Source organism: Mytilus californianus, unplaced genomic scaffold, assembly GCF_021869535.1.
Source record: "Mytilus californianus isolate M0D057914Y unplaced genomic scaffold, xbMytCali1.0.p SCAF_4, whole genome shotgun sequence".
NCBI lineage: Eukaryota > Metazoa > Mollusca > Bivalvia > Mytilida > Mytilidae > Mytilus > Mytilus californianus.
The window spans coordinates 56362397-56376326 of record NW_026262690.1 but is presented as its reverse complement, the minus strand read 5'-3'; the positions used below and the strand labels follow the sequence as shown (position 1 = coordinate 56376326).

Here is a 13930-nt window from a genome sequence, read left to right as displayed (position 1 = left end):
GTAAAGATCTCTGTGCAGCCTGGTTTACAATAAATTTTTACAAATGTGAAATTATAGAATTCTAGAACAAACAAGAATGACTTGCTGAAAAAAAAATCTATTCTAGTTTAAATTGTAAATTGTAAATTTGTTTTTTACAAGTAAGAAATTTCCAAAACACTATTCAAATTTTTCCAACTTCTGCTTGTGGTGTAAATGTAATATACCTGTCTTAATTTGGGGACTAGAAGTAATGTATAAATATAATAGAAATAAAAAACACAGAGCTGCAAATCATTACTTCTTTATACTGTCAATTGCATGTACAAAAAAGAGGCTGATACAAGCTACAATCATATCAATAATGGATGACCAAATAGTCCAGAATATACAAACTCAGCATACTCAGATATACAACATAAAACTTTCTAGAACTGATACCTTTTATTTAACATAATTTGAGGCAGATGTTATAAAGAAGATATGATACAATGTATGTACCACTGTAGCATACATGTACCAGAAGATATGATACAATGTATGTACCACTGTAGTATACATGTACCATATTAATATACATTTATTATTTTCTTTATTTCATAGTACACTGTATAATTGCTCAAAGTTTTTCATATTATTGGCATAGATATTGGCCAAGGACCAATTCATAGGCCATTAATAAAACCATTACCCAATTATACCTTTACTTACACCATGATGTCAATAACTGTAATTGGATATCCTTCATTTATCATGATTGTCCTAAAATATTAAGGTCAATTCCTTAATAATCCGCAAGGCTGCCTCAACTACCTAAAGCTATCATTTTGCACCAAACTTATTGTAATTAAAAAAATACCCCACCAGGCTTATGCCCTTAGAGGTGTTTAACACTAATTCACCAGTCCAATATTAGTTGTTACCTGGCCAATATTGGAAAAAAAAATATGCTGGATATTGGTGATGCTTTAATTTCATACTATTTTTTATCTAGGTTGATTAATTATGAGACGTACAAGACCTAATGACATGAAAATATGTGCCTTTTGTATCCTTCCTTCCCTCCCCTAAAACCTGTCATACCCGACTACACAATTTGCTTTGACATCATTTCTGTGAAGTTAAGCGTATAATAATATATATATATTTTTCATTTGCTGGACAGTTATAAATATGATTTCAGCAGAGAGTCATTATAGTTATTTATGTAAATTTAAGTGTAATATGGTAATTAACTAATGACAGTGAAATATTTCACAACATAGTACTGCACATGGGATAGCATTTTTATATTCCACTTGTTTACGCTCCTTTGAACATTTCATGTGGTTTTCTGGATATGGTAGACAAGGGAAAACATTCATGTTTTTATACTTTGAAAGCTTGACACTCCTTATATAAATTATGTGTTTTGGATTTTTGCAAATACAAGTACCCAAATTGCACCTATTCAACAAAATAGCTGTGGAAATCTTACAAGTTTTCTTTGAGACTAAACAATTGGTATTTATATGATTTGACATTATACACGTCTTTCAACATAGGTAAATATATTTAAATATACACAAAACTTTCACAGTATATATCAACAGATGAAGCATTCCCTGGAAAAAGTAAATCTACTGAAACGTCGCGACGTTCTCAAAATGTCATCTTTAAAAATGAGAAAATTAAACATGTTACAAGCATCCATTTCTTAAAAAATTAATAGTAAGCATGGAATAATGTCAAATTGTTCAAAATATTTGAAGACATAAAACAAAACATCTGTTATTCAATTTTTAAGGATGTGAATTTAAACATGGAGGCAATTTGGGTACTCCCCCGGGGGGTTACTGACTATCCTTTTGGGTATAACTGTGCCGATAGCACTTGCCAAATCATACCCTATTCTAACCAGAAAACATTGAAAAATATACCCTATTCTAAACAGAAATATTGAAAAACATACCCTGTTCTAGACACACTCAAGAAAATGTAAAATAGATGCTGTTCTAGACCCGGGTTCTAGACTGTATCTGAAACAGTTAAATAAGCAATCCTGTTCTAGACAAATACTTCGTTTTCACCAGCAGGACATGAAAAGGGACCCTGTTCTAACCAGCAAGGCATGAAAAAGCGACAATGTTTTGCGACACACTCGTACCACTAAAAATATAGGAAGTAACCCCTCCAGGGGTACTCCTCATTGAATCCGGGTCCGTTTGCCCTGATTCGCGTTCGCCCTAGTACCTGTTCGCCCTAATACCTGTTCGCCCTGGGTCCGTTTGCCCTAATTCCTGTTCGCACTGAGTTTGTTCGCCCTGATTTCTATTTTATTTTGTTGTCTTGTATAATGTAAATTATTTGAATTAATTATCTTAAAGTTTGTTGAAAATTTGGAAAATATTTATGTTGTATTGATGCCACCAGATAATTATTTTTCTTTTGATTTGCATTGAATATTCTTGCCAGAATATTCATCATGTTGAATGTGGACAGTATTTTGAAGAAGAAGTGTTCAAGAACTGGAGACCAAGTTATCTGTATGAATTTATCTTTTTTGAAACCTTGTAACAATTACAAAACAATCCAAACAGGTATAACAAGATCCAACTCACTCAACACCTTGAGATCAAAGAAGCCAAGCTGGGAAAACAATTTCCCTTTCATGTCTTACAATTCTTACATCATTGTTTTAACTCATTCCAAGCTGACTTGTTTATTTAAAAAAAAACAATTTCATTATTCATCCAAAACAATAACTACAACAATCAGTGATATCAAAGACATCGTAATCATATCTAATCAGCATTCTTAATTACAAAACTTTGAATTTTTTATTTTTTTTTGGCCTTATTACTTTTTTGATTCGAGAGTCACTGATGAGTCTTTTGTAGATGAAACATACGTGTGTCTGGCGTACAAAATTTTAATCTTGGTATCTATGATGAGTTTATTTACAATCAACAGTCTTTAAAAGTAATTCTGAATAAAAACAAATGTAACAATGAAGTCAATTAGCCTGATTAATGCTCCAAAAAAAAACTTTTTTCTTTAATTTCAATGTTTATTCATTAATTTGGAGATATACATTTTTAATATTTACCATTTAAATATCTGAATAAGATTACAAAACTTTAAATTAAAGCATTAATATTATTTTTTTTATAAAAATTAGGGCGAAAGGACCCAGGGCGAACGGACTCTATGGGCGAACTGACTGAGGGCGAACGGACCCGATACCTTCCTCATTACAGAATCATGGATCGTTTGGAGGTCGGTTCAAACCCATTTTTCTATGATTCAATATGGATTCAAAATTAAATTGGTGTAACTATATAGTAAAATAAGGATACATCTACAAAATAAACACAGAATTGAAACTTTTGTCTGGATCATAAATAAAAGTATTTGAAAAAAACGTAGGCTCGTAGCCGAAAAAACTGTCAACATAGGTGCAATTTGGGTACCCTCACGTTACATGCTAAAATTGAGTAAAATGAAATCAATTTTTTTTAAGCTAATGAGTATCGATGATAAAATAAGTAGACTAAAATCTGACTTCACATATATTCGATCGTTGCATCTTAGTAGGACCAGAGACATTGTATTATATGTCTCTGGTAGGACTGTCTACGGAATGGTTTGTGGAAACAGGAAAGCACAATACTAATATTTAAATCAAATCGGATTACATCCGATATGCAAACAGCTGACTATTACAACACTTTTCCGTAAAAAGCTTTAGAGAGCTTATCAATGTTTGTATTTTTTTATATGTAACCTGAGACTACTATAACACATTATAGTAGTCTCAGATGTAACCAGAGATATATAATACAATTGTATTATATGTCTCTGATGTAACCGAATCAAAATAAAACTTTAATATTCACTGTTGTAGTCTCAGATACAAGAAATCTGAGACTACTATAACCTGGGACTATTATACTAATAGTCCCAGCTATAACTAGTAGTCTCAGGAGAAATTTAGAAATTACTAGTGAACTAAGTTCCCAATTACCTCAGCAATCGGTTGACTTTAGAAGGATTTGGTTAATCTTTATTATGTTCCATTTTGTTCATATACACCTTATCGCTATTTGTCCGCCATTACTGGACATCACACAAGTTCCCGTAAAATTTTGACGTCATAAAAGAAAATATCTGACGCCACAATGGAAAAGTGATTGTTGTATGACGTCAAAAGTTCGAGCGGGACTGATTCTCGGGTCAAGCGGGATTAGCGATAAGGTGTATTGCTAAGGTATCATAGCAGACAAATCCTTGATCCTCGGCTTATAAATTTGGGGGTTTTGATTGATTGATTGATTGATTGTTTGATTGATTGATTGATTGATTAGTATTTCATGCCACTTTCAGCACTATTGCTATTTCGCGGTGGTCAGTTTTTATAGACTTATTTACACTTGTATTCAAATTTGTCCGCCATTACTTAAAATCACACAAGTTCCCGTAAAATTTGACATCACAATTTAAAAAATTTGACGTCATAATTAAAAAGTGATTGTTGCTTGACGTCAGAAGGTTATTCGGAGACAGATCTAAGGTCATTCGGAGACAAAATTCAGCTAAATACCAAAAGGTGTAAATACGTTTATTGGTGGAGGAAGCTGGAGTGCCTGGAAGAACCACCGACCATCGGCTGGAAAATGACAATCCTCGTCAATAAAGATTGGAGTCGAGCGCACCTGCCACGTGCGGGATTTGAGCCCACAACTTTAGTGTTGACAGGCTAGTGATACGGTAGTTGAACAACTTAGACCACCGCACCGAGGCCCCCTTTTTGAGGTTTTGAAAGTTGCTTCTGCTGTTATAAATTCCCCAAAAAGGCGTTCAAAGTTAAAATTCGATGATTTATAGCGTACGGCTTTTACTGTATATTTTAACTATTTGTTCTTATTCCAGACTGCAGTATCTGATTTTCAAAATAATATTAGAGGGCGTACGCCCCCCTTCTGATCGCAAAAAAAATCTCATTTTTTCACGATATATATTTTTAATCATAAAATTGTCCAAAAATTTGTTTGTCCACTGGACAGTTTATATACAATCATCGGGAATTATGCCCCCTTTCAAAAATAATGGATCCGCCCCTGATGAACATGAGGTGGATATTTTACAGTGGCGGATCCAGAGGGGGGCGTAGAGGGCGTACGCCCCCCCTTTGCTTGGACTTTTTTTTGTTTTTTTGGTAAAATGATTATAAATCAAACTTGACTTCGTGAACTTTGCCATTTCCCGCGTATTTAATTTTTATGCGACAATTCTTTACTTATAAAGATATTTTTCTCTCGTATTTACTGTAATATATTATTGATTATGTCAAAGTCATGTGATTCGCTACGGTGGAGTTGACCAGTGCGTCGAAAAAACGTCACTCAGTCATTTTGAAATTCAAATTACAGTAACACATTGCTTAGGCTGAGGATGACAAGCATGACACCTTTAAAGCGAGTAAGGATCGAGCAAGAACGTATTGACTTCTATTTCACAATTCCACCAAACAGAAAGTAATACTCTATTACACTCTCAAGAAAAAAAAAGTTCACAGCAATATTATTTACCTATAAAAACACGTTTAACCCCACACGCCCCAGCCCATTCATAACATTGCTGAATAATAATCCCCAGTCAGTAAGCTCTAGATAGATTTAAAATCTAAGGTACGGACCATTTGATTTGAGGGGGCAGTCAGATATTTTAGAGAAAAAATTCTGACCCTGATTTTTGCCTTAAACAAAAAATTCTGGCCGTATCTGGATTGAAAACAATACCGGTAATCTTGTCCACTTTTTTGCTATTAGAAACAAAGATTTAAACAGAATTATTGAGCATTAAATGAACATGTTGAATGAAAAACGGGCGTAATTTTTTTGGGGCCGGGGGTTTGCATGTTGTAAATCCCATATCTGACCGGAATGTCTGTTTCTCCGAACTGATATGCTGAATACTTTTTTCAAGGCCCGACTTCAACCTGCCTGCTCGGTGTGGCCTTTATGTCTCCATTTGTCGACCGTCATTCACAACTTCGTTGTCATTTCAGACTCATTCGTAGCCTTTGGTTGATTTGGAACCCCTCACTTCCCTTGTTGGGTGAAACATTTCAACCAAACATTTGGATAAAAATTGCTAGTTTGTCTTTGTTCGTGTCTGTCGTATTGTAAATTTCATTGAATGGCCGTATATCTTGTTTTCAACAAGAAATCTGAGAGGTTATGCTAACTAACCTTACAACAAAAGAGACTTTTCCATGTCCATTTTTTACTGACAAATCCCACATTAAATATATTAGTACATAGCTTTGGAACCATCCAATCATTTTATAATAGACAATTAATAGGGAAAATACGGCATCAAAACTGTCCAACCCTTACACTTTAACTATAAAATATACATGCCCGACGTTAGGAACCGTTAAAAAAGTGCATTTTACACTTATTTTATGTTTTTAGCCAAAAATAGGTCCAAAAAAATGTTCGCCTCGCTCCGCTCGACGAACTTTACATACTCCGCCCCCCTTTCCAAAATCATGGATCCGCCCCTGTTTTACATCTTATACATGGGTATATGGCTAATGATTAGTTTTTTTAACAGTTTTGTAGTAACTGACAAACAAGATAGCATGTCACAAACACAGTTCTTAACTTTTCAAAATAAGTAAAATTCCTCAAGTAATTCAATATTGGTTACCGATCAAACATTGCTCTGTAGTTTGAAATCCAAGATGAAGATGTTATTCGAATTATAATGAAGCTAAAAGCTTGTATACATTGGCTTAAGGGTATACGTTATTGAAATACAAACCTTATGAAAAGTGGTATGTCATGACATTTGTGGAGACCTCATGCTTGGATCAAAGAGACCGGGGTCTACTCAATCAGATTATGTGTCGGTGATAACACCAGAGACAGTAAAACAGCTAGGAGCGTTGTCTTCCCAAATTACTGAACAGGTGTTGTTCCAGGATTGACACTCAAATTCAGTTTTTTTGTTATAATCATCGAAATTTATTAGGTTTTATTCCAAGAATGCCACTAGGACTAACCTGCTGCAGATTGATAAAGGCCTATTAAGTGATTTAAAGACATTTCAGAGAAACATGGGCACAAAGCTACATGCATGTAGAAATAAGGAAATTGCAATACACCTAAAATACCAGGACGTGATAAAAGGTGCTTTAGTAATCAAAGCATAGAACAATAAAGTCATTGTCAAGACCATCTTCTCCGAGACTTTATGTTTAATCGCTTTCACCAACAAACTGGCCAATAACTTTTCCAATCCTTAAAAAAACAAAACAATATTTGAAAATCTTGCCCCTCACAAATATTACAAGCGTGTGTATGGAAAACTTTTGTGAAAGAGTCTTTAGGAACACTAAAAGAGACCTTAAAGAACTTAAAGATATTTGTAAAATGTTCTTGCTAGAAATGAATGTAAAATGTTACACATTCATTCAATATTAATTATATTGTCGGCAACAAATATAAAAAGACAGGATGAGAATTGAGACCTTTTTGTACATTGTATTTGCTTGCCGCATTAAAACGTTGTTTTATAAAAAGGATACCTCATTACATCCTGCAAACAAATCGCATGCCATGATCTTCGCAGAAAGATAAAAAAAAATCATTATCCCCTCTTATAATTATGTAAAAATGAAAATTGAGTAATATTATATACCATTTTTTGTTGGGTGTGTAAAAATATTATTTATACTTTTTGATTCTTTTTGATTCTTTTTAATTAACAGATTTCGTTCTCTCGTACCTTATTTTTTCCAGGGCATACATAAAAATAAAAGAACAAAGGTGGGGATATTCAAAGGATATATTATGGCTTGATTCAATCGACAGAAACTGGGAAGGAATCATCATCATCGATGGATATCAGAGTATTTTTACTTTTGGTAACTTTGTTTAAAATTAAATTATACATTTAAAAATGAAGTTAGATCTTCCGCACCCTAGGGGAGTTCTAGTTCTTACTTGAACAAACAATGTATGTCAAGCCAAAGAAAATATTCATACATTATGTGGGAAATGTAATGAAATTACATGGTTTATCAGTCGAACTTAAGGTCCATGGTTATATAATATATAAATCAGTGTTTTGATATATAATTTTAAATCTATGATAGATAATTCCCATGCTAGTCAAATTATACTATAATATTGACAAAGGTTGTTTTTAATGAATGAAATCGTATGACTATTGAATGGAGATTAAAAGTGTTGTGGAAGGATAAGCCACTTAAATGTTTAATGAAATGTGCAGCATTTACTTATTCAGAATTTGAATGAGTTTAAATTTGAGCTTTCATTATTCAATATTGATTTCCACATTAATGAATAGAATGGAAAGACTGTTTTAAACAATACACAGATCACATCAGTTTCTAATCACTATGATCAACCCGGTACAAGAGGGTGTCTAAATCTTTAGGTGCTCTTTTATCTCAGATTCCTGTTACCCCTTTTTAAGTTACAATTGCCTCATTCATATTTTTTAAGATGGTATATTTTTTTCGTCGACATATGAAGCAAGAGAAAAATTGAAATGCCTTCCGTTAAAAGAACGAAGGTTAAGCTACATGCTTTATGGATTTAGGTCAATCTTTTTTCTTTTGTAAGAGGTTTTAAGACGCATTGATATAAACTGTCCATCCTAATTCGTGAAACAATATGACAGTCAAACAGGACCCATCCATCAAAAGCCACCAAACAACATTTGATGTGTCCAACACGACAGTGAAGGTCTCGTTGATGCCATAATCCTCCTTATTTATTGCAATATTAGATAACACACAGACATGCATACATGTACATGTAGTAGCATTGTCGGGACATGATATTTCAATTCAATTAAAATAAATAATGTGCGTTGGAATGGTCTTGGAAGTTTTAGTGTTTGCTGTCACGAAACTGGCAATATTCATTGTCCTCGTACAGTTAGAATAGTGACCTAATATAAAAAATTGGAGAAAAAAATCAAAATAATTATTTTCATATTCATTTGAATCGTCAACTTCTTTAACGAACCTCGACTTTTTTCTATTTAAGAAAAAGATACACACAAAAGTTGAAATATTGTGAACTTTTTGGGGTTTTTAAATTAGAAGAGAAAAAAAAAAATAATATTCATTTAGGAACGACAGTTATAGAGCGCGGCGCTTACGAAAAAGACTTATCTGTATTTATATTGGAAATTCTAAACATTATCGGTAATTTTTTATGTATAGTAACGGAAAATTGAGATTATTTTGCAGACTTGTCCATCAGGTGTAAAGTATTTATCTGAGCATTGCAAAATCTATGTATTTTTTCTGTTTAAAAGCTACCATACATAGTCTTCTGTGTATATTCAGATTATAAACAATTTTGTTTTCAAACTGGAGTGTTTCGACGGGTTTTCATTAGTATCTGTTAGCATCCCGTGAAACAATTGTTAATTGTAATTACTGATTAATATTTCTTACCTCTCCTCCTTTTCCACAATATAAAGAAAATAATTCCAAATATAAGTAAAACAACAGCTAATGTACTAAAAACACTAGCAACAACTATAACAGCAACATCAGGTTGTCCACCACACTCATCACACTGCACTATTCCAAATGAAAGAATTATAACTAAAACGTATAAAATAATAAATTTCCACATTTTAAAAAATAAAATCCAACGAAATGAGCAATTCAAAATAAAAGATGAATTTCAACAGATAAATCTACATCGTATTTCCATGAACAAAAACACCTATATATATCTCTTTACTCCTTAGCGAGATATGATCATATGTCATTCAAAGTTGTACGGTGAAACGAGTTCTTCACGGTCCCGTGAACTGTCTTGTTTACAATCCTCGTAAGTTCATATCAACCCCTTTCTACGTAACAATTATAAGAATTTGACCCGTGGTCATAGTCCGCTGAACAAACTAATTAACAACTAATTACCAAGTACTTTGTAGTATATAAGGTAAAAGTTTTTGGCGCTCCCGTTTTGGTTTTGGTTTCATGTTTTTATCACAAAATTTGTTCTTCTATTTGTTGATATATTATTTAAATAACTGGAATTCCTCCGGTCTCTTCACATGTAAATATTGATCTATATGCTAAGGTAGATAAACCGCATTCCTTTGAATTTACCTGTCTACAGGTGTAAAATAAACATAAGACTGCGTTTGATAGTAGACAAACGGCTTTTTATCGGCACTTTTCATATGCAATTATTGGACAAAAAGGTGATTTTATCAAGAACATATATTTTCACAATTCAATAAAAACTGTGACATGTTCTAATACCTACTGCAAATAAAACGGTTATTTCTTATGTCACTGAAATAATTTGATAGAATAAGTAGAATGCCATAAAATGAAGGATAGATACTAAATTGTACATTAACGAAGTGGATATTTACTTATTACTGTGTTAATTTAGAAGGTTAATTGCAAACAGAGAACTAACAAGAAACAGACAAAACGATGTGGCATGTATATTTATAAGTTGTAATATTGAATCGTCAGATGAAAGGGACATCTCGTGTACATTTGCAATTTACTATTTAACGGTACCAATTTTACTGCATCAGATTCGCATTTCTACAATCAATGTCACTTCAGAAATGCCGGAGTCCAAAATATTTGAAAATCATACACCTAGTACAAACGTGGATCAGAATAGTAACAAAAATATAGCCAAACCCGGACAATGAATCAGAACTATTCACGAGGGAGGTGCGTTACTAATTTCCAATGATTTCCAAAGTGTTTTTTTCTCATTCATCACTGCAAATACGTAAATGGTCATTCCAGTACAGAAGTATTGATCTATTATGCAAATTGTACCCTCGGGGACTGTCATTTTTCCAGAAGAGGTATAAGTGGTTAGTTTAGCATTATTCGAATCGGTACCAAAGCTACTACATCAAATGCGCAAGATGCAACAACATTGGTTATATTGTTTATAAAGATGATCGGTCGCCTTGGTTTTATAGATTTGTAATATCGGTTATAAAAATACTACTAATAATAATAAACAAAAATAATATTGATAATAACAACACATTCTTTATATTTAGAGAGCAGCTCAATTAGAACTTGCCCAATTTTCATTGAGGCTCTAAAAAATGACATGCACCAACATGTTCTTCCACTGAGTAATCTAAAAGAATGAACATTGTCAATACGAGTTTCTTTACGGTAATAAACATTTCTGATTCTTGGCAATCTAATTACAATACAAATCTCTGATTCCGTTATCCTCATATAAGCACACAAGTTCCGATAGATCTGAATTTTAATCAGATTGGATTCTTAATTTTTGGTTTCATACATTTTGATTTTTTGTGTCCATTCATTTTCTTGTTATTATTCTTACACCAGGATTCTACGGCATTAACATCGTTTAGCTTTTTCTTTGTTGGTAATATGTTCAAGGTTCTTTTCGTGACTATATATATATGAGCATGTAAATCAATGTTGAATTGTTTAACATGAAGCGGTAATACATTATAATAAAACTTTATCTCGTTTGAATTGTTTTACATTTGCCATTTCGGTGCCTATTATAGCTGACTATGCGGTATGGGTTTTACTTATTGTTGAAGGCCGTACGGTGACCTATAGTTGTTAATTTCTGTGTCATTTGGTCTCTTATGGAGAGTTGTCTCATTGGAAATCATACCACATCTTCTTATTTTTATATTAAACAATTTATTCATCCGAAGCGCTTTTCCGGATTCACCTACATCAAATTGAAAGCCAACTATTTTAAGGCTTATGATGTATAATGTATATATTTTGTTTATTCCAAAAAGCAATACAGCTTATAGGTATCAAATACAATAACATTACATTGAATATAATAAGCATCTCATAGTACAATATAGTAATTCATACAATTTAAAACAAATCTAGGAGCATCATATTTATTGATATAATTTAACAATCTTGAAGTATGGTTTACACATTCAACAATTACGAATTCTTTCGGCAATACATAAATACTTCCCAAAATCATTCTAGTAAAATTATAGCCGTCAACTTTTAATCATTTCAAACTTTATATACGAAAAATTCAAGAAAGGTATGTTATAAATCATGACAAAACTGTCGCAGTTACCACTGAGATGATGATAGCCTCAGGGATTAAAAGTCCACCAGCAGCGGTAAATCATTGATAGAAATTGAAAATAATAACGAACCTACAATGGAACCTTGATGCACACCGTATTTAACAAAATTTCTATCAGATTTGATACTAATTGCTGTCTATAAGAAAAAACAATTTTATCCACTTTATCACGTGTTCGCCGATATGATGAAATCTGAGCTTTTCTAAGAGAATGTTATGGTTAATAAGGTAAACAATACAATACATTACTTATAAAAATAAGAAGATCTGGTATACTAGTAATTACCTACGAGACAACTCTCCACAAGAGACCAAATCTCTCAGAAACTAACAACTATAGGTCACCGTACGGCCTTCAGCTATGAGTAAAACCCATACCGCATAGTCAGCTATAAAAGGCTCCGAAATGAAAAATGTAAAGCAATTCAAATGAGAAAACTAACGGCCTAATTTATGTACAAAATAATGAACGAAAAAACAAATATGGTACACAGAAACAAACGACAACCACTGAATTACAGGCTCCTGACTTGGGACAAGCACATACAGAATGTGGCGGGGTTAAACATGTTAGCGGGAGCCAACCCTCCCCCAACCTGGGACAGTGGTGTAACAGTACAACATATGAACAAACTAAAAAAATCAGTTGAAAAAGGCTTAACTCATCAGATGGATACAAACCTAAATACATATAACAAAAACACAGTGGACGTGGCAGGGTACTAATACATCCCCCACAACAAAAAGACACTAAGTACAGATCTGAGAGTACTCATAGGCGGATTTAAGTTTAAAGGGGGGGGGGGGGGGGCAGGGTGCCCGGTCCCCCGCTTTTGTGGGAAAAATTTGGTTGATTATTTAGGGAATCATTGAAGCATGACTGGAGCGGGCTCCCTCTATGGCAGTCAGTTGGCCCCCTTAAGAAAATTTCTGGATCCGCCACTGGTATTCGCAGTTACTGGCAGCTAGTTCAACGCCAATAACAACCAATAAAAAAAGTCATGCATCTAAGACTAAAATATCAATAAGTACACATCCAAAATCCAAAGGATTTAGTGGAAAGACGTCACTAACAGTCAGAGAAAAACATGACCTTGTGCAATGCCAATATACAGGTATAGAAAGATTGTAGACCCATGAATGTGCATATGTATATAAAAATAATATAAAGTTTGATTTTGATCTATACTGATAACAAAATCAATATTAATACTGATAACAAAATCAATATTAATACTGATAACAAAATCAATATTAATACCAATAAAAACAATATTCAAAGATCTAATTACAGTATTGAATTGGTAACCTTTTAGAATTAGTTTATTTAAAGGATCGATAAGTTTACCCGGATCGTATCTAAATTTCCGGGCTCGGTACACAACATCTCCGTACAAATTAGGATGTACTATCCCGTTTGAAATAAGTTTTCTACAGGTACAACTAAACTTCAAAACCAAATCTTTATATCTATGGAAGAATTTAGTAAAGGTTTTAAGTAATTCGTGGTAACGAAATCCATGACTTTTAAATAATTTACCAGTAATACATAGATTACATTCATTGAAATCCCCGTTTATACCTAAATGTTTCAACGTCAGCTAGTTTTAAGTCACAGCGGTTTGACATGAATGACCTCGTCTGAAACTTGGCCTGATTGGACTATATGAAATACTTTTTTTTGTTATTACATGCATGTCTTTTAAAAATCGCAGATATGGAATAAAAACCCGAAATTGGACGGTAATCAGAGGGAATTTCTTTTTGGTTCTCTTTTGTGTAAATTGGTTACCCTAGCTGGAATAAATTAA

General features: G+C 33.1%; 1 protein-coding gene across 1 annotated transcript in view; it reads right to left on the bottom strand.

Annotated features, from left to right (window-relative positions):
• LOC127698452 (uncharacterized) overlaps nt 1-10089 on the bottom strand; it is a 49958-nt gene extending 39869 nt beyond the window's left edge. The window contains exon 1 of the mRNA XM_052201904.1: nt 9464-10089. Within this exon, the coding sequence (XP_052057864.1) occupies nt 9464-9647 (184 nt within the window). The 5' untranslated portion in view covers nt 9648-10089. The remainder of the gene's footprint in view (nt 1-9463) is intronic.
• Nucleotides 10090-13930: the final 3841 nt, after the last annotated feature.